Below are 19,989 nucleotides of genomic sequence, written 5' to 3'. Positions count from 1 at the left end.
TAAAAACGTAAGTTAATAAATTTAAATTTCAAATTAACGGAAAAAGTCTTCTAAGTTCATAACACCTACTATACATCGAACATAGAAATAAATATAAAGAATGCCGTATGGAATTTGACACTAACATTACAGCCCAGTTCAGTTAGCTGGGTATTGCTGTTACCTTTTCTTGTTCTACCATGGGAAATGAAAAAAAAAAAAAATTCTCAGTGGGTGTCGGTAGGTTGATTTAAGAAGAATAAAAAACTGAATATAATAGTACGTTTATATATAGCCGGATTTAACAAACCCACTGGGTTTCAAATGTCAATTCCTTTGCGTATTCGTCAAATAAATCCTCAATAAGAAGGTTAACCCTACAAAAGACTATAATATAAACATGGCCTAAGTAATAAAGTGGTTACATTAGTGGAAGTCGAAAATGCTGGTTAGTGTTATTCAATGAAATACAAAAGATCACTGAGACATTCGGACTTGTGAAAAATGTTGTATATATAATATTATTCGAAGATTGAACTTGAATTAAGAGAGATTGACACATTTTTTAGTGAATATACATATTACATATTAGGAATTTGTAAGATATCAAGCGAATATCTGTTCGAATATCGATGATGATATTTTTTATGTATTGGATGAAGGCCAATATTATTATCAATATAAACATTTCAAGTTAAATGAACACCACCATATACGTCAAAATTGGCTAATTTGTGAACGATATATGATAAATATAGACCAATTTTCCTCTAGAATTAAACAAACTCACCAGTTTACGCTTTTCCACAATAATAATATCCCTGTATCATATTTTGATGAACTCTTGCCTAACACTACGTTTACATTTATGAAATCCACTCGATTTCAACTGTCAATTCCTTTGCGTATACGTCAAATGAAAACTCATCTGAAATCCATTGGATTTCATTTGACATTTGAGCAATGGAATTGACAGTTGAAATCGAGTGGATTTCATAAATGTAAACGTAGTGTTAGGCAAGAGTTCATCAAAATATGATACAGGGATATTAGGTTGTAAACAAGTCATGACCCTAGTATACATACACCTTACAAAAATGCAGTTAATGGCTATATCACACATGGTATGACATCAGATGGCCTGTATATTAGTATATCCAAAGTGACAACATGCATGTGAAAAAGCATATGGTGTGATATAGTCATAAGGCTAAATTGTTGGGGTTTTTAAAGCAACAACTGCACTATGTGGCTCCTTGGTGACAAAATATAATCCGTTTATTTACTGCAATTAAAGATTTTCAATTTTCACAACACAGAAAAGAATGCATACGCCTTAAAACTATTTGCATTTCTGGTAAAATAGCTAAAAGCAATTACATGGGGATATCTTTCAATGTTTAGTATTAATGCATTTTTCATCGAATATACAAGTTTATAAGTAGTTTACTTGGCAGGGGATCACATTTCCCCGCTCAGGCCCGTATGAAAGAGATTTTCTATGTTTCAAGACTACTGACTATAGATCTTCATGAAACGTTCCCACTTAAAGAACTCATATCGGTTATTTTCTTCATATATTTTGCGGCTGAGCTGATAAATCGTGTTAATTTATAGTTTGTAGAAAACATTTCTTCAAACAAAGATCGCTTTATACTAAAAGACCTCACCTTTCTACTAACTCCATCCATTTCCGATGACCAGGCAAACAATAAATGCCTTCGGAATGACATTGTCGGACCATTCTTCTCTTGAAACAAAACAATCCAACAAAGTCAGAGTTGGTACTATTCACCAGGAAAAGAAATATTGCTGATTTTGTGCCACCAATACTAGATGGCGTGCAGAAATTTATAGCAACGCATAGTTAACCTTTTTTAATTTAATTATAAATTTTGAGAAAATATATATTAAAACCATTAAAACATTTGTTATTATCTCATCAAAACTATTATACTTGAGTAGTTTTTTCTACTTGCCAATCAATCATTGAGAAAATATGTACTAAAAATTAAAAAAAAATCATTTGTATTTATCTCATGATAATCATTCTATTTGAGTAGTTATTTACTTGCCAAACGCTCTGTAACTTATCATAATTATAACTTATTTTTAAGATAACAATTTTACTCTCTCGAAGCAAAAAATTTGCAGATTGTTATCGAACAGCAATTTGCAAAAAACTTGCAAGAAGTCAGCTGATTTGATAAACAAGAAGAAGCTAGCGGAAAAGATTAAATTTAACAATTGAAGGTGTCTACCATTTCTTTTTAAGTGGTTTTATTTAGCTCACCCAGTTTGTTTTTTATTTTCCATTTTTTATACCCTCAGCCTTTAGGCTAAAGAGGGTATTTACACTTTGATATGACCAAAAATGTGCCTCATCGAAATAATGGTTTTAGACCCCAAGTATGTTTATACGAACGGATCAATAGATTCGGTTCAAATGTTGGGTATCGAAGTATTTCGTCCAGATTTGATTTAAGTTCGAAGATGGGCCATATCGCTCCACTCCTTCAGGTACCTCCCCCACAAAAGTTCAAAAATGTTCGGAAAAATTGTCCGCACGATAACTCTTGAAGGGAGTAACCGAATTTGTCCATACTTTGCACATCGTGACATTTCTACCAGACATAGATGAGGTTCCAATATGGACTCTTTCGGGTACCTCCCACACAAAGTGCAGTTAAAAGCCCGCTCCCGATTCGCTTTGATTTTTGTTGTAGCCACTTGTTTTCACTACCCCCATTACGACGATATAATTTTTTTCAGGAGCAAGTCCATACTTCCTCAGAAATCAGCACAAAAACTGCAAACAACCCATATATACCATGTGTCGTAGTTGGAGCGCACGATAACTCTCGAACGGATCAACATATTTGGTCAATATTTTGTCCAAACTTAGTTTAAGTTCGAAGATAGACCATATCGGTCCACTCTTTCCGGTACCTCCCCCACAAAGGTTCAAAATGTTTCGCCAAGATTGTAGGCATGATAATTCTAGGAGGGAGTAATCGAATTGAGTCAAACTTTGCTATTGGTAATATTACTTTCAGGCATAGAGCGAGTTCTAATATGGACTATATCGGTCCATCATTTGGGTACCTCCCACACAAAATTTGGAAAAAGTATAGTTTAACAACTCCTCTCTGATCTTATTAATTTGTGATGTAGCAGGGAGCAATTGCGGCCCCTGTTACGACGTTGTAATTTTTTTTGTGGGCAAGTCCATACTTCCTGAGATAATGACCCAAAAAGGTTCAGAAAATCCTACCGGCACCACCTAAACTGGCTAATGTGTAAAATAACCCTTTAAGAGAGAAATCGATTTAGGTCAAACTTTGTATATTGAAAAGTAAAATTGTAATATATTTAAATTCAGAAAATTAAGTACAACATTTTTTGTTACATAATCTGTAAGGAAAATATCCATAGACTAATAAAGAACAAAAATATTTCCTACAAATTTGTATTAGGTCCGAATATATACTACATCTGATAACTCCTACGGGATCATTCTGAATTTTGTTGCAACATGTAGTTTTTTGCGGCCCTTTCCATCCTGGAAAATTTTCCCAACAGCTTAAAAACCCACAGAAGTATTGTGTTAACTTTTTTCTTCGGGTGACGTGACTGAGGTTATATCTCTATCGGCTCAGCTGACTGATACTTTCTTACTTGTTTATTTTCCATTTCCTTCAGGTACCTTCCCCACAAAAGTTCAGAAATGTTCGAAAAAATTGTGCGCACAATAACTCTTGATTTGGTCCTAATATAGATCAGGTTCGAATATGAACCATATTTGTCCACTCCTTCGGGTACCTTCCACACAAAATTTCGGATAAGTTCACTTTAAGACCTGCTCTCGAATCACTTTGATGTATTTTGAAGCAACTTGCATTCGCTGACTCAATTACGATGATAAAATTTTTTTCAGGGGCAAGTCCATACTTCTTGAGGGAACATCCCGAAACTTGTAAAAACCTCTATGCACCATACGTAGTGGCTGGAGCGCACGACAACTCTCGAACTGAACCGAACAACATCGTCATTTTTTGTCCAAATTTAGTTTTTAGTTCGAAGATGGGCAATAGCGGTCCACCAATATTAAAAAATGTCACTAAAATGGTACAATATCTCTTGAACGGGGCAACCAATTTGGTCCACACTTTTGATCTCCTAATATTTTGTCCAAATTTCAATTAACTTCTACGGTACCTCCGCCACAAAAGCTCAACATTTGGAATCCTTGGGAAATGTGTACCGATGCTGTTCGTTGTGGTCCTGGCTTCGGTACATAAGGCTGAAATCATTTCTGCCTCTTATGTGACGAGGCCCTTATAATTCCCTTTCCAATGCACAAATATAAAACATACTGGAACGCAGTGCATTCATTGTGTTTCTCCTACTCCTACTCCATCAAATCCCAGCTTTTTGCTGGGATTTGATACCTTAACCCCCAGTTTTTGTAAAAATTTTTATTCTTCTCACACGAATTGTCAAATTTGGTAGATCGATTTACTCGCTTTAGCGCAAATGTAGAGCGCTGATTTTTAAATGAGGAATCCTTAATGATATATGGAACGGGTATACGAAAAATTAGATGTGTATGTCATCTGGGGGCTGAGCTATGAATGCCTAAATTATTACGAATATAGACGAACGAACAAAAATAAGTTACAAAAACTGGGGGTTAGAATAAAAAAGAAAATGGTCACCACAAACTACAAAATAAGTTATTTTACTTACATTATCGTTTTCCATAATTTATGTAATATTTTTTTTCCTTTTTTATATCGATTTATTTTAAGAGCCAAACGTTTGTTTATGTTTTTGCCAAGAAGTCCGCCACAAAACATTCGAATTTGAATCAGTTGATCAAGCTTGCAAATTCTTACAAGAAAAATTTTCCTTGCAAAAACTTGTAAACAAAAGTCTCCAATATTCGCTCACAATTGTCTCCAAATTCTCTCTCTTTTACTTTGCAAGTTTGTTATCGAACAGCATTTTGTAAAAGTTTGTGCAAATTTGCACAAACTTTTGGGTTATCGTACAGACCTAATATTTTAGGAGGGTTGGCGTTTTTTGTTTGGGATGACGACTTCTATTTTGTTTTTCAAAATAGTCAGGCTTAATCCCATAGTCGTTGTTTTAATATTTTATTAAAACAACTTTAATTTATTAGTGGGAAAAATTGGCGGTGTTTACCAAGGGGTAAGGCAGGGAATACTATAGTTTCAGATCTCGTCACAGATCTTCATCAGTTCCCTTATTTCTTGTTTTTCAACAAGAAACTTTTTATACCCAAGTGTCAATTGCTAGCTCAAATAGATACGTGCGCAAAGAAACACTCTGATCGAGAATTTCTTTGGCACTACCTAAACTCTAGCAACTTCACTTGCAAACAAAACCAAATTTTTCCCACTGCTATGCGTTCGTCGATTCTCGACGAAAAAACACATAACTAATTTGTTGGCATTGCATACTACAGCAATAAACAACATTTTGACGGTGCCCGGTCTCACAATTAGGAGGGTTGGCGTTTTTTTTTTGTTTATTGCTGTAGTATGCAATGCCCTTGGTAAACACCACCAATTTTTCCCACTAATAAATTAAAGTTGTTTTAATAAAATATTAAAACAACGACTATGGGATTAAGCCTGACTATTTTGAAAAAAAAAAAAAAAACAATATTTTTATATGTAACTTGGAGTAGTTTAACTTGTAATTTAATTATAATCGGCACTAGGGCTTAAAATTGCATTCACTGAAAGAAATAAATAAAAATAAATTACCATTATTAATAATTGACGGCATTAGAAAGTACTCTTCTTTTAAAATGAGTCCCATATTGCATAGGTTTAAGTAATAATGATGTAAAAAGTAAAAAAGTCAAGACCCATATGTCGGCAAGTGTGGACTTCCCCGGGAAATTATATATCATTTTGTTCAGGGTCCCCATCTACTGTAAAGATTTCTGCCCGATCCGAGAGGTGCCCATAAACAGTGTAATGATGTTAAAGTACGACATTTCCGAAATGTCAAGACCCATATCTCGGGAAGTATGGACATCTCCCTGAAAACTATTTATCGTTTTAATCAGAGTCTCAAGCGCTACGTATCGTAAAAATTTCAGACCGATCCGAGAGGTGCCCCTAAACGACATTTGTTCCAGAAAAACAAAGAAAATTCCATTTGGAAAAGTAAAGTTTTGGTGTTTTTTGTTCGTATTGATTTTCTTATCGAACAGGCGCACAGTGGCCGAAACCACTGATCTAGCGGCGCGAAATTAATAACTTGGAAACGAATGAAGATATTTTTCTGAAATTTTGCACAAACTCAATCTGTGTCTGTGGGTAATTATGGACTAAATATGAACAACATAGGCAAATATTTTGGTATAGCCCCCATAGAACGGTACCTCCTAATATTCGATATTTTGAGGATTTAAGCCACCTTTTCCTTCCAAATTAGTTGTAATTTGGTACTTAGGGTTCCTAGTGTTCACTAAACGTTTGCACCAAAAATTGTGGACATAGGTCCACGTTTGGGTATAGGCCCCTTTTAAGGTACCTCCCGACTTTCAGTAGTTTGGGCATTTAAAGCTACATTTACCGACCAAATAAGGTGTAATTTGGTATTTGGGGTTCCCAGTGGACACAAAAATTCTCCACCAAAAATTGCGAACATAGGTCTACATTTTGATATAGCCCCCATATAACCGTACCGACAGATTTTGGGTATTTTCAGGATTTAAGCTATTTTTCAAGACCATTTATCAGCAAGATTTGCAGCTATTTGCAGCTAAATTTTGGTTATTCGGAATCTAGGGAGTCCAATTTAATTATTAAAAAAATAACTGGACCGAACCTCGGTGGACCTAGTAGTTACGCTCCATCCAACAAAAGTATATTGCACTAAAAACATACAAAAAATAATAATTTTTGAAAATTTATTGCTTTATAACTATGTAACTTCAGGCCCCAAAGATTTTATTTTAATTTAACTTAAACCCTCCCCTATCAATAAAAAATAAAATTTGTTTAGTTTTATTACGAATTTATTTAACAATTAAACAAATATGAGATCAGGTTTTTAGCAACAATTTTATTAAAATCTGATCCGTCTTGCACTTGACACTGAATAACTGAGTGAATATTTACAACAACAAAAAAGTAAAAACAAAATCTTAGTCAGCAGAGTGTCTGTAATCGATATAATGGAAAACATTTCGCAATTTTATACTTTGATTTTTTTACTTTCGCGCCGCTAGATCAATGATTTCGTCCTCTGTGATGCGGTTTATTTAATTCTCCTACATTTTTAGCCAGCGAGCTTGCTATGCCAGTCTTATGTTGCAATAAACAACCAATCTGGCAGCATTTGTTTAAAAATAGAACATGTCATCAATCTGTCTATTGTTTTGGTATCGAAAATTACTCATTTTAGTTTTTAACTTCCCCATTTAAGTTACAAAGCCGTGGAATGCATAATGAAATTCAGACGGCGTTGAGTTCAACATATTTAGATATTCGGTATATTGTATTTGTACCATTTTCATGGCATGTTTCGAATTTTTAACGACTTAATATTAATTTAATAATAATTATTATTTACTATATATGTACTTTATTATATATCGACGCCTCCAAACAATAGTATGCTAAGTCGACTTAGCATGTTTTCAAGTTCTTTACATTTTTATATTTAACGTCCTGTAACTTAAATTCTGTCAAATTTTGGTAATAATCGGACAATCCTAACAGAAGTTATAAACAAATATTTACTTAGCATAGTACTGAAGGTCAAAGAAATTTCCAAACTTTTAGAGCTTGTCCTGCAAAACTCACTGTTCAGAATTAGCAAACTATTATTTGAAGGTGTCGAACGTCCTTTAACTTAAATTCTGTCAAATTTTGGTAATGATCGGTCAATCCGAACAGAAGTTATAAACAAATGTTGACTCAGCATAGTACTGAAGTTCAAAAAAATTTCCACACTTTGAGAGCTTCTCCTGCAAAACTCACTTTTTAGACTTAGCATACTATTATTTGGAGGTGTCGATATGTTCCTCGGATTACATTTATCTGCATTTACATGAAATTGAACAGATGACAACAAATGTTATCGGTTATAACGATAACACACAGTTGATGTTGCATACATTTTTTCTTGACGCCGCTAAATTGTTTTTCCCCAAGCTCAGTTCTCTATATTCAGACGAAAGAATTGCAATATTTATTAGATCACCTGCGTTTCACTTCAATAAATTGCATTAAAAAAGGAAGCAAAAATCGTTATTACCAGTTAAAAACGAAAGAAAGTTTATTTGCTTTGCATTAAAAGATATTATGAGCGATTGGGCGAAAACACAGAAGAACCAGACGAATAAAAACATTGGCAAAATGTCCGATGACGCATCTAAATTTTTGGGTGGTATTTTGGGAGACATCAGTTCCAGATCCGCATATGCTCAAATAGGCATTGGTGCAGCAGCCGGATGGGCCACAGGTTTTGCCACAATGAAAGTTGGAAAGTTTGCAGCTTTTGCAATTGGCGGCGGAATCATATTGATGGAAATCGCCCATCAAGAGGGTGTTATTGAAATTGATTGGTCAAAGATCTGCCGGAAGTTGGATAAAGTTACCGACAAGGTAGAGGAAGCTGTTACCGGCCAGGAAAAATCCTGGGTAGACAAGGCGGAAAGGTCATTGGATCGCAAATTAGATCGTGCCGAGGAACTAATCAAGAACAAGACAAAAAAAGCCAAGAAATGGTATAGCACTCTCATTGGTGATGAAAATGGTCCAAAAATAAACGATTTGCACATCTTCCTCACTGCCTTCATTGGTGGTGTTGCATTGGGAATAGCGAGTTCTTAAAAAGCATTCACGGTGTGTGAATGCGATTGCATAAATGTGGATTTTGAAGTCATTTACTTTTTGCTCCTTATTTCTTCTTTTTGTTTACCGCCCTTTAAACTCCCTTTTTTTCGAACACTTATTTAATGATTACAAAGGATATTTTTAATTTATATGTATGTAATATTTCTAATGTATGTTTTAAAACTAGTATTATAATGCGTTCAATCGAATAATAAAACAAAGAACAAAAATGATAAAGAGAAAGTGTTCAGTTTTAACAAATGACTAACAAGGTATGTTGCTAATTTTTGACAATTTAGTGCATTTATATAACGCATTTTATTATTTTTTGGTATGTAGACATAAGAAAAAAAATGCGCATCAATATGTAGCAAACGTAGTATAGCTACATTGTCACATGTACATACACATAGCCCAGAAAGTCTGCGTTCACCTTACTACTTTTCAAAAATGATGCTAAAACTTTAATAAATAGGTAAATGAGATCAGTTTTTCTTTCATAAATATGTTATTGGCACTCTTTAGTACCAGAACAAAAAGAAAAGTTCCAGAAAATATATTATTATTGCGAAGATAACGGTAAAAAAGTGTTACAACTGCTAAATTAGAGCCCCAAAAAGTCTGCGTTCACTTTGTATGTTGCAATAATACCGTTAGTTTTTTTGAATTTTTTTGAAGTTTTCTCCCATTTTTAATCAATATTGTCACAACTGGTCATTCTGTGAGGTCGTTTGCACACTTAACTTAAAAAAGTAAAGTATTTCAAGAATGGAGAACAAGGGCAAAGAAATTGGCATCGATAAAAGGACAATTCTAGGTAAATAATGGAAAAAGCTATCGAAATATTGGCGAAACTGTAGGTAGAACATGTTAGTCTATATATAGAGTGATAATCAACTATAAACAAATCGGAATTTTGAAGTCAATGCCCAGATCTGGACGGTCAAAGCTCAGTTTTGGAGGGTCAAAAATATTATCAGAACGGGAGGAGCGTAACATAACTAATATAGTTAAAACAAACAGTCCGATAATTACTTCGAAAATTGTTGAAAATGTGAAAATGGCATCCAAAAAAAGTATTTGTGCACAAACCGCCAGAAAAATACTGCATAAAGCTGGATATCAGGGTATAGTCGCACGGCGAAAGCCGTACATATCACTAGTGAATAGGCAGAAGCATATTGAGTTTGCTAGTGAATACATAAACAAGCCTCCAGTATTCAGGAATCAAGTCATATTTTCGGACGAAAGCATGTTCTATATGTTTGCAATGAAAGGACTTAAAACTGTTTGGAGGAATCTCGAACAACGCTTGAAAAACAAAATCTTGTTTTACACCGTAAAAAATGGCGAGGATGCTATTTTGGTTTGGGGTGTGTAGCAGCTTCTGGAGTGGGCCAACTTGTATTTATTGAATCGACAATGGACAAGTATGGTTACCTAAACATCATGAAGCGCAATTTGGACCAAAATGCAGAAGAACTTGGCTTAGCTATGAAATTTTGGTTGCAACAAGATAAAGTTTCAAAGCATACTGCTGAGATTGTAAGGTTTTTGGCTCCTATATAATACCCAGATCTGGGTTTTGACGGCTTGTTTATAGTTAATTATCACTCTATGTATAGACTAATATGTTCTACCTACAGTTTCGCAATATTTCGATGACTTTTTCCATTATTTACCTAGAATTTTCCTTTTATCGATGCCAATTTCTTTGCCCTTGTTTTCCATTCTTGAAATACTTTACTTTTTTAAGTTAAGAGTGCAAACGACCTCACAGAATGATCAGTTGTGACAATATTGATTAAAAATGGGAGAAAACTGCAAAAAAATTCAAAAAAAACTAACGGTATTATTGCAACATACAAAGTGAACGCAGACTTTTTGGGGCTCTAATTTAGCAGTTGTAACACTTTTTTACCGTTATCTTCTCAATAATAATATATTTTCTGGAATTTTTCTTTTTATTCTGGTACTAAAGAGTGCCAATAACATATTTATGAAAGAAAAACTGATCTCATTTACCTATTTATTAAAGTTTTAGCATCATTTTTGAAAAATAGTAAGGTGAACGCAGACTTTCTGGGCTATGTGTATGTATGCGAATGGCGTATAAATGAATACATATGTGCATACAAATTTCCTTAGAAAATAGATAACAGATGAAATGTAAACAAAAATTATTTGCAATAGATAACGAAGTTGTATATATCTGTTAGGATATGGTGACATTGAAGTTTCCATTAGTCATTGATGTTCTTAGAGAAGACCATTAGATTTCCTTTTCTCATAGAAGACCATTAGGTTTTCCTAAGAATTCTTATAGAAGACCATTCGGTATTCTTCTGGAAGACCATTAGGTATTCTTATAGAAGGCCATTAGGTCTTCTTATAGAAGGCCATTAAGTCTTCTTATAGAAGACCATAAGACATTTTTATACAAGACCATTAGAACTTCTTATAGAAGACCATTAGGTCTTCCTATAAAACACAATTATGTGGGCTTCTTATAGGTGGCCATCAGGCCTTCCTATAGAAGACCATTAGGCCTTCTTATAGAAGACGATAAGGTCTTCCTGTAGAAGGCCATTAGATCTCAAAGAAGACTATTAGAACTTCTTACAGAACACCTATAAGTTATTGGGTCTTCTTTTAGAAGGCCATTAGGCTAATAGTATTTCTTTTCGAAGCCCATTGGTTTTCTTTTAGAAGGTTATTGGTGTTTCTTATAGGACACCATTAGACTTCTTATAGATGACCATTAGGTCTTCTTCAAAAGACTAGAACTTCCTAAAAAGTCCATTGGGTCTTCTTATAGATGGTCACATAGTCTTTTTTCCATTAGGTCTTTTCTCGCCTTATAAGCCTTTTTATCACCTTTCAGATAAACTTTACAACTCTTAAACCATATTAGTCACATATCGAAATAAATAAATAAATCTTTCGAACACAGAATGTAAAGAAAAATTAGCTTTCTAAGCGATAGCACGCATATTTATTTTAAAACTTTTGTTTTTTTTTTCGATTATTTCGTATAAATTTAAACTATACAGCTACCCAGCGCCGTCTACCATGATGGCTGTTCCCGACCCTCAGGACGACCATACAAAGCACTTTTGTCTCTGAATCTGGTCATACGTTCCGTTTCCTTTTGGTCAAGGAAATGACCAATGGCAAAGCCAAGCAAGGGAAATACACCCCAAACGTAACTTTTATTTAGACCCAAAACCATTTTGAAGACCTTTTTTCTATTGGTGTTTCAACAGCTCTTGGATTTTGGCAATTTCTTTCTGTTCACGCTTCCACTTCTGGGTGTGAGACCAGTCGGCGTATATCGTTGAGACAGTAAAAGTTGGGAAGAATATAACAGCTCCGTATTTACTTGCCAGACGTGCAACAACACTACCGGCCATGAATACTGCAAAAGAAAGGGGAGAGAAATGATGAATATTAGACATTACGTAAGTTCCTGAAAATTTAACAACGATTTTGAAGATTGTAAATATTTATGGTATTGCTATATCGATTTGGTGCAATCAACAATAATTTGTATAAATTTTGCACAATATTTTTTTAACTTTTTATTAGTTTTTCTTAGATAAAAACAAGTCAGCTCACTTAACCCACCTTCAGAATTTTGCGTGTTTTTTATATTATTTTTCCTTTTCTTCTACACTTTGTTTTGACATTTCGTATTTGACGTCTTAATGGAATTGCCAGATGTAGTATTTCATATTTGTTAGATTGAGTTTCTGCTAGAGCTGGCAAACTATCGATATTCATAAATGCAGTGTGATGCGTCAAATGACATCGTTGCGACTTCATAAATGCAGCATGTCTTTTTATTGACATCGTCTCGACTTCATAAATGTCGCGCGACAAGTCACATTGCGCAGTAATTGAAAAATTTGTGCAGTTTTACCACTTGGACTGCACAATAATTGACATTTCTTTAGTCTGTGTTTAGACACACAAATTTCTCTTTCCTACCCCCCATTGCCTAAAAACTCAATTTACTTTCCCGAGAAATTTGTGTGTCTAAACACGGACTTATTACTGTCATGCGAACTGATATTTGCGAAGAAAACAAGAAAAATACATAAGAAACAAGTAGAAATGGCGTATTTGTGGTAAATATCTAATATAATACATTTATTTTCAAAAAATTTTAAAATTTTTATATGTGATTTTTATATATAATCTAAAGCAAATTGACCCAACAATTCTAATTAGCAAAGACGAATAAATAAAGTGTTTCGTAAACATGCTAATTTACGGCGACGCCTCTTTTTTTAATATAATTGTTTATAAATGTACGATTTGAATGAAGATTATTGGCACTCAATTCGAAAGTGCTATTCAATAATAACCCAAATATTTCATTCATTGTTAAAACCGAATTTTACAAAAAGTAAACATAGTCTTATGCCAGACTATGAAAATTTTTATTTAAAACTCTGTCATTTTCTTCTAAAATTTCATTGACATCCACACACGTATATGCAATCAAATGAGAATTTTGATATTTCCCTTCCTTTATATTGGTTTGAGAGTTATAGTACGTTTATATATAACCGGATTTAACAAACCCACTGGGTTTTAAATGTCAATTCCATTACATATACGTCAAACAAATCCTGATAATGAAGGTTAACCTCCCAAAAAGCTCTAATATAAACAGCATATAACGAATTTAAACACAAACAATAATTTCAGATTACAGAACCTTGTGTACAGAGTTTCAGCCCCTTCACACCTCTTGCCTATAAACTCTAATAAAACTAATAAAAAGAAACAAAAATACAATTTACTTTTCCGAAAAATGTGTTCGTGTGACTACGGACTTACTTTTCTCACATACACAAAAATGCCTGGGTACATAAGCTGCCTCGCCTGCTTGCCTTGCTTGCTTCTGATAAAAGAATAAAAAAGGAAAGGGCAACCAAGTTCGAAATTGGATCGGCCTTCTTTATTCTTTTATTTATGTCAGAAATGAAGCAGAGAAGCAAGGCAAGCAGGCGAGGCAGCTTATGTACCCAGGCCTAACCCTGCGTTTACATATGACAGGACAGTTGAGTTCATGTATTGATTGTCAAAAACCCAAAACTTGCCTATGTGACGTAGGCGTCCAGACAACTACAAAAACAATTGTAAAATTATGAATGAAAATCATCGATTTCTTTTCGTTTTCCGTTTACATATTTTCTTTTTGCACATATTCTTTTGTTTTTAGCACATTTGAATTATCATCTCACTTCTTTTTCACAAAAATGTCAAAAATTTGTTAACCCGACTGTCTCTGAAAAAATGATGGCCAGCTGGAAGACAACCAACAAATGTATGTATGTGTTAGTAAATAAGAGTTGTATTTGAAGACAAACTGCCTGGTGTAAACGCCTAGTAAATAGAGCCGGCAAAAAATGGATGGCACTATCGATTGTATCGATTATTTTTTAAAAATTCAATATCGATAGATAGTTTTCCCTATCGATATTATGGGATTAAAATCTTTTGAAATGAATAGAAACTAGGCGGTTTTTCGGTTTTGTGGATCAGAGAAAATACGTCAGAAGTCACACGTACAAATTTTTCGGAGAAGCAAATTTTATTTTTGTGGCCATCTAAACCTTGTAATCACGCAACAGGTCGCAATTTTGATCGGATCGTTACCAAATTTTGGGTGTTGATGAGAATCCCGGAGGGGAAGATTGATTTTGGTGATGGTCGGATAATATTCGGTGTTCGGAATGGGCAAAAAACTTATTTGGAGAAAAAGTCAACGTTTTACTTCAAAGCGCATATCTCCGCATCTATGAAAGGTATATCAAAAGCAAAACCTGCTAATGAAAGTAGAAAATATCACCTTTACAACGATGTATAGGCTGTCAAACAACGAAGATATCGAACCCAACTTTTCATTTTTGCGATTTTAATTATAATGACGAATATCATAGCTTTGGATGGGAAACTTCCAAAAACAAAGCCAGCATATAACGAATTTAAACACAAACAATAATTTCAGATTACAGAACCTTGTGTACAGAGTTTCAGCCCCTTCACACCTCTTGCCTATAAACTCTAATAAAACTAATAAAAAGAAACAAAAATACAATTTACTTTTCCGAAAAATGTGTTCGTGTGACTACGGACTTACTTTTCTCACATACACAAAAATGCCTGGGTACATAAGCTGCCTCGCCTGCTTGCCTTGCTTGCTTCTGATAACTAGGCGTTTACACACAGACAGTATTGGCAAGACAATTTACCAAAACATTCATACTTTTATCTATACATATTTAAAAATTTATAAATGTATTTGTGAAAAAGGTTTGTATTTTTGCTATTGTCTTGCCAATACTGGCATTTGTAAACGCAGGGTAAAAGAATAAAAAAGGAAAGGGCAACCAAGTTCGAAATTGGATCGGCCTTCTTTATTCTTTTATTTATGTCAGAAATGAAGCAGAGAAGCAAGGCAAGCAGGCGAGGCAGCTTATGTACCCAGGCCTAACCCTGCGTTTACATATGACAGGACAGTTGAGTTCATGTATTGATTGTCAAAAACCCAAAACTTGCCTATGTGACGTAGGCGTCCAGACAACTACAAAAACAATTGTAAAATTATGAATGAAAATCATCGATTTCTTTTCGTTTTCCGTTTACATATTTTCTTTTTGCACATATTCTTTTGTTTTTAGCACATTTGAATTATCATCTCACTTCTTTTTCACAAAAATGTCAAAAATTTGTTAACCCGACTGTCTCTGAAAAAATGATGGCCAGCTGGAAGACAACCAACAAATGTATGTATGTGTTAGTAAATAAGAGTTGTATTTGAAGACAAACTGCCTGGTGTAAACGCCTAGTAAATAGAGCCGGCAAAAAATGGATGGCACTATCGATTGTATCGATTATTTTTTAAAAATTCAATATCGATAGATAGTTTTCCCTATCGATATTATGGGATTAAAATCTTTTGAAATGAATAGAAACTAGGCGGTTTTTCGGTTTTGTGGATCAGAGAAAATACGTCAGAAGTCACACGTACAAATTTTTCGGAGAAGCAAATTTTATTTTTGTGGCCATCTAAACCTTGTAATCACGCAACAGGTCGCAATTTTGATCGGATCGTTACCAAATTTTGGGTGTTGATGAGAATCCCGGAGGGGAAGATTGATTTTGGTGATGGTCGGATAATATTCGGTGTTCGGAATGGGCAAAAAACTTATTTGGAGAAAAAGTCAACGTTTTACTTCAAAGCGCATATCTCCGCATCTATGAAAGGTATATCAAAAGCAAAACCTGCTAATGAAAGTAGAAAATATCACCTTTACAACGATGTATAGGCTGTCAAACAACGAAGATATCGAACCCAACTTTTCATTTTTGCGATTTTAATTATAATGACGAATATCATAGCTTTGGATGGGAAACTTCCAAAAACAAAGCCAGCATATAACGAATTTAAACACAAACAATAATTTCAGATTACAGAACCTTGTGTACAGAGTTTCAGCCCCTTCACACCTCTTGCCTATAAACTCTAATAAAACTAATAAAAAGAAACAAAAATACAATTTACTTTTCCGAAAAATGTGTTCGTGTGACTACGGACTTACTTTTCTCACATACACAAAAATGCCTGGGTACATAAGCTGCCTCGCCTGCTTGCCTTGCTTGCTTCTGATAACTAGGCGTTTACACACAGACAGTATTGGCAAGACAATTTACCAAAACATTCATACTTTTATCTATACATATTTAAAAATTTATAAATGTATTTGTGAAAAAGGTTTGTATTTTTGCTATTTTCTTGCCAATACTGGCATTTGTAAACGCAGGGTAAAAGAATAAAAAAGGAAAGGGCAACCAAGTTCGAAATTGGATCGGCCTTCTTTATTCTTTTATTTATGTCAGAAATGAAGCAGAGAAGCAAGGCAAGCAGGCGAGGCAGCTTATGTACCCAGGCCTAACCCTGCGTTTACATATGACAGGACAGTTGAGTTCATGTATTGATTGTCAAAAACCCAAAACTTGCCTATGTGACGTAGGCGTCCAGACAACTACAAAAACAATTGTAAAATTATGAATGAAAATCATCGATTTCTTTTCGTTTTCCGTTTACATATTTTCTTTTTGCACATATTCTTTTGTTTTTAGCACATTTGAATTATCATCTCACTTCTTTTTCACAAAAATGTCAAAAATTTGTTAACCCGACTGTCTCTGAAAAAATGATGGCCAGCTGGAAGACAACCAACAAATGTATGTATGTGTTAGTAAATCAGAATTGTATTTGAAGACAAACTGTCTGGTGTAAACGCCTAGTAAATAGAGCCGGCAAAAAATGGATGGCACTATCGATTGTATCGATTATTTTTTAAAAATTCAATATCGATAGATAGTTTTCCCTATCGATATTATGGGATTAAAATCTTTTGAAATGAATAGAAACTAGGCGGTTTTTCGGTTTTGTGGATCAGAGAAAATACGTCAGAAGTCACACGTACAAATTTTTCGGAGAAGCAAATTTTATTTTTGTGGCCATCTAAACCTTGTAATCACGCAACAGGTCGCAATTTTGATCGGATCGTTACCAAATTTTGGGTGTTGATGAGAATCCCGGAGGGGAAGATTGATTTTGGTGATGGTCGGATAATATTCGGTGTTCGGAATGGGCAAAAAACTTATTTGGAGAAAAAGTCAACGTTTTACTTCAAAGCGCATATCTCCGCATCTATGAAAGGTATATCAAAAGCAAAACCTGCTAATGAAAGTAGAAAATATCACCTTTACAACGATGTATAGGCTGTCAAACAACGAAGATATCGAACCCAACTTTTCATTTTTGCGATTTTAATTATAATGACGAATATCATAGCTTTGGATGGGAAACTTCCAAAAACAAAGCCTGACTATGAAAGTAGAATATCCCACCTTTACATTAATGCAAAGTAGGTTGGCGTAGCTGGCCAAATAACGGAGATATAGCAATAGCCGGTAAGACATCCCAATTTTCAATTTTTTCGAAACCGCGCTACAGGTTGCATTTTTGATAGGATCATCACGAAACTTTGGGGGTTAATGGGGGTCCCACAGAGAAAGAAGCCTATTTATTTTGATGATGGTCGGATAATATTCAGGGTCGGAATGGGCAAAAACTTATTTTGAGAAATATCATCGTTTTATTTCAAAGCCAATATCTCTGTGGAGACAAATTCAAAGCAAAGCCTGTCAATGGAAGAAGAAAATATTACCTTTACGTTGGTGTGAACTAGGTTGGCGAAGGTGGTCAAACAAGGGAGATACCATAACAGTCGGTAATACATCCAATTCTTCTATTTTTTTGCAATTACGCTACAGGTCGTAATGTTGATCGGATAGTCACGAAATCCCAGAGAGAAAGAGGCATATTATGTTTGGTGGTAGTCGGATTATATTCCCTAAAAGAAATGTTTACCAGTGAAAAGCTTATGCACAGGGTAGTGGTGTAGGGTATCATATGGTCGGCCCCGTCCCGTCTATAGCCTTTGCTCACTTCTAAATAAAAGAAATTGTTTTTCTACTTTATCGGGCATGTTCTGGGATTTACGTGTATTCGATACACATTACACACACACTTCACTGCTAGCCACCAAGGTGTTTTTTTATTTTATTTCTTTGTTATGTTTGCAACTCGATATGTAACTGTTGTTAAACATTGTTGTCTTGTGTTTGGCAATCTACCCATATGTTGTCTTTATCAACTATTATTGTTTATATATTGTTACGGAATTAGATTTAACTAATGTCCGTGTAGACGTTGTTTTATTCCCCGATACGATTTGTACCAAATAAAACTGGGTTCGTTTTAGATTACGTTTCTACAATGCTTTATTTACTTTATTACACTTATTCGGAGCTGACTGTTATAGCTAAGTACACAGCTTTACTTTACTTCTTTACTAGTCGATGTTTACACTTCGGTATAAAATTCACAACTGCTCACTGTTTGGCCGGCATCTCATATTTATACCCAAAATCTCCTTGGTCTAGAATTATCTACACAATCTGGCCACATCTCGAATCTGTGCAGCGAACACACAGACGCACATTCGCACTAAGCGAACAACCATACTCACATACATACATGGGGGAATACAATTGGACGACAAGCACAGTAATGACGTAACAACAACAAACAAGTGCAAAGAAGTAACAAACTAAACAATAATTACATGATTATACCAAACAAAATAAAAGCACATTAATGAAAGGTAAAGTAACATCTAGAATAATGAAGAGAGTTCTACATGGTAGTTGTTGTTGCTTAAATAAAGTAACTGCGTAATAAAAACTCTACGTTACAATTCAAATTTTTAAATTAACGGAAATTAAACTAAACTAACTTAAACCTATCAGTTACATTCGTAACATTGCCTCCCGCTTAAGCCTGTTCGTCCCGAATAGGCACAGTTCCCTCTCTGTGGTATGGGCATTGGTAACACACTGCCTCCCGCTTAAGCCTGTTCCTCATGACCTGGCACAGTTCTCGTTCCATAGCGGGCCAACCGTTCTAGATGTACCACCTTCATCTTTGATCTAGGGCTGTCGCTCTTCTGTGTGCGATACACGACGTCATTTATTTTCTTGACTACCTTGTAGGGGCCTTCCCAGTGCGTTTGTAATTTGGGACATAGTCCCTTTTTCCGTTGTGGGTTGAACAATAGTACCAGTTGCCCTTCTTGGAACCCATCGGTATTTGCCGCTCGATCGTACCTCGCCTTCATGCGGTTGCTGACCATTTTTATCCGACGGCGTACTGCATCGTGGACTTCACTGAAAGAGTTTTGACTGTTTTCATCGTTATCAATTTCGGGGTTTGGTGTGGCACCGAAGATCAGGTCACCAGGCAGCTTCAATTCATTGCCGAACAAAATTCTGGCTGGGGTTCGAGATGTGGAGTCATGAATGGCCGATCTATAGGCTAGTAGGAATTTTGGAATATGCTCATCCCAGTCTCTTTGGCCGCTATCTACCACCTTTCGTAGATGCTCTTCCAGGGTGCGATTAAATCTTTCCACCATGCCATCTGATTGTGGATGCAGGGGCGTTGTCCTCGTTTTCTTGATTCCGTGGGTGTCACACA

The 19,989-nt window shown here is 34.9% G+C and overlaps 3 protein-coding genes across 3 annotated transcripts; 1 reads left to right on the top strand and 2 right to left on the bottom strand.

Annotated features, from left to right (window-relative positions):
* The first annotated feature begins 8,142 nt into the window (after positions 1-8,142).
* On the top strand, positions 8,143-9,101 carry LOC141399849 (FUN14 domain-containing protein 1). The gene has a single exon (XM_073979181.1). The coding sequence runs from the start codon at positions 8,331-8,333 to the stop codon at positions 8,859-8,861; it is 531 nt and encodes a 176-aa protein (XP_073835282.1). The 5' UTR covers positions 8,143-8,330; the 3' UTR covers positions 8,862-9,101.
* Positions 9,102-11,831: 2,730 nt separating this feature from the next.
* On the bottom strand, positions 11,832-12,096 carry ND-MNLL (NADH dehydrogenase (ubiquinone) MNLL subunit). The gene has a single exon (XM_073979179.1). It carries the CDS (start codon positions 12,094-12,096, stop codon positions 11,932-11,934), a length of 165 nt encoding a protein of 54 aa, XP_073835280.1. The 3' UTR covers positions 11,832-11,931.
* On the bottom strand, positions 11,832-12,619 carry LOC141399847 (uncharacterized). Its single transcript, XM_073979178.1, has 2 exons — positions 12,492-12,619; positions 11,832-12,282 (listed from the first exon to the last, which is right to left on the bottom strand). Exon 2 carries the CDS (start codon positions 12,275-12,277, stop codon positions 12,113-12,115), a length of 165 nt encoding a protein of 54 aa, XP_073835279.1. The 5' UTR covers positions 12,278-12,282; positions 12,492-12,619; the 3' UTR covers positions 11,832-12,112.
* Between the last annotated feature and the right edge of the window lie 7,370 nt (positions 12,620-19,989).

Source organism: Musca autumnalis, unplaced genomic scaffold (assembly GCF_047663935.1).
Source record: "Musca autumnalis isolate F117 unplaced genomic scaffold, ASM4766393v1 scaffold_3, whole genome shotgun sequence".
Classification (NCBI taxonomy): domain Eukaryota; kingdom Metazoa; phylum Arthropoda; class Insecta; order Diptera; family Muscidae; genus Musca; species Musca autumnalis.
Note: the sequence above shows the minus strand (reverse complement) of the source record. Positions and strands in the feature narration are given on the sequence as shown.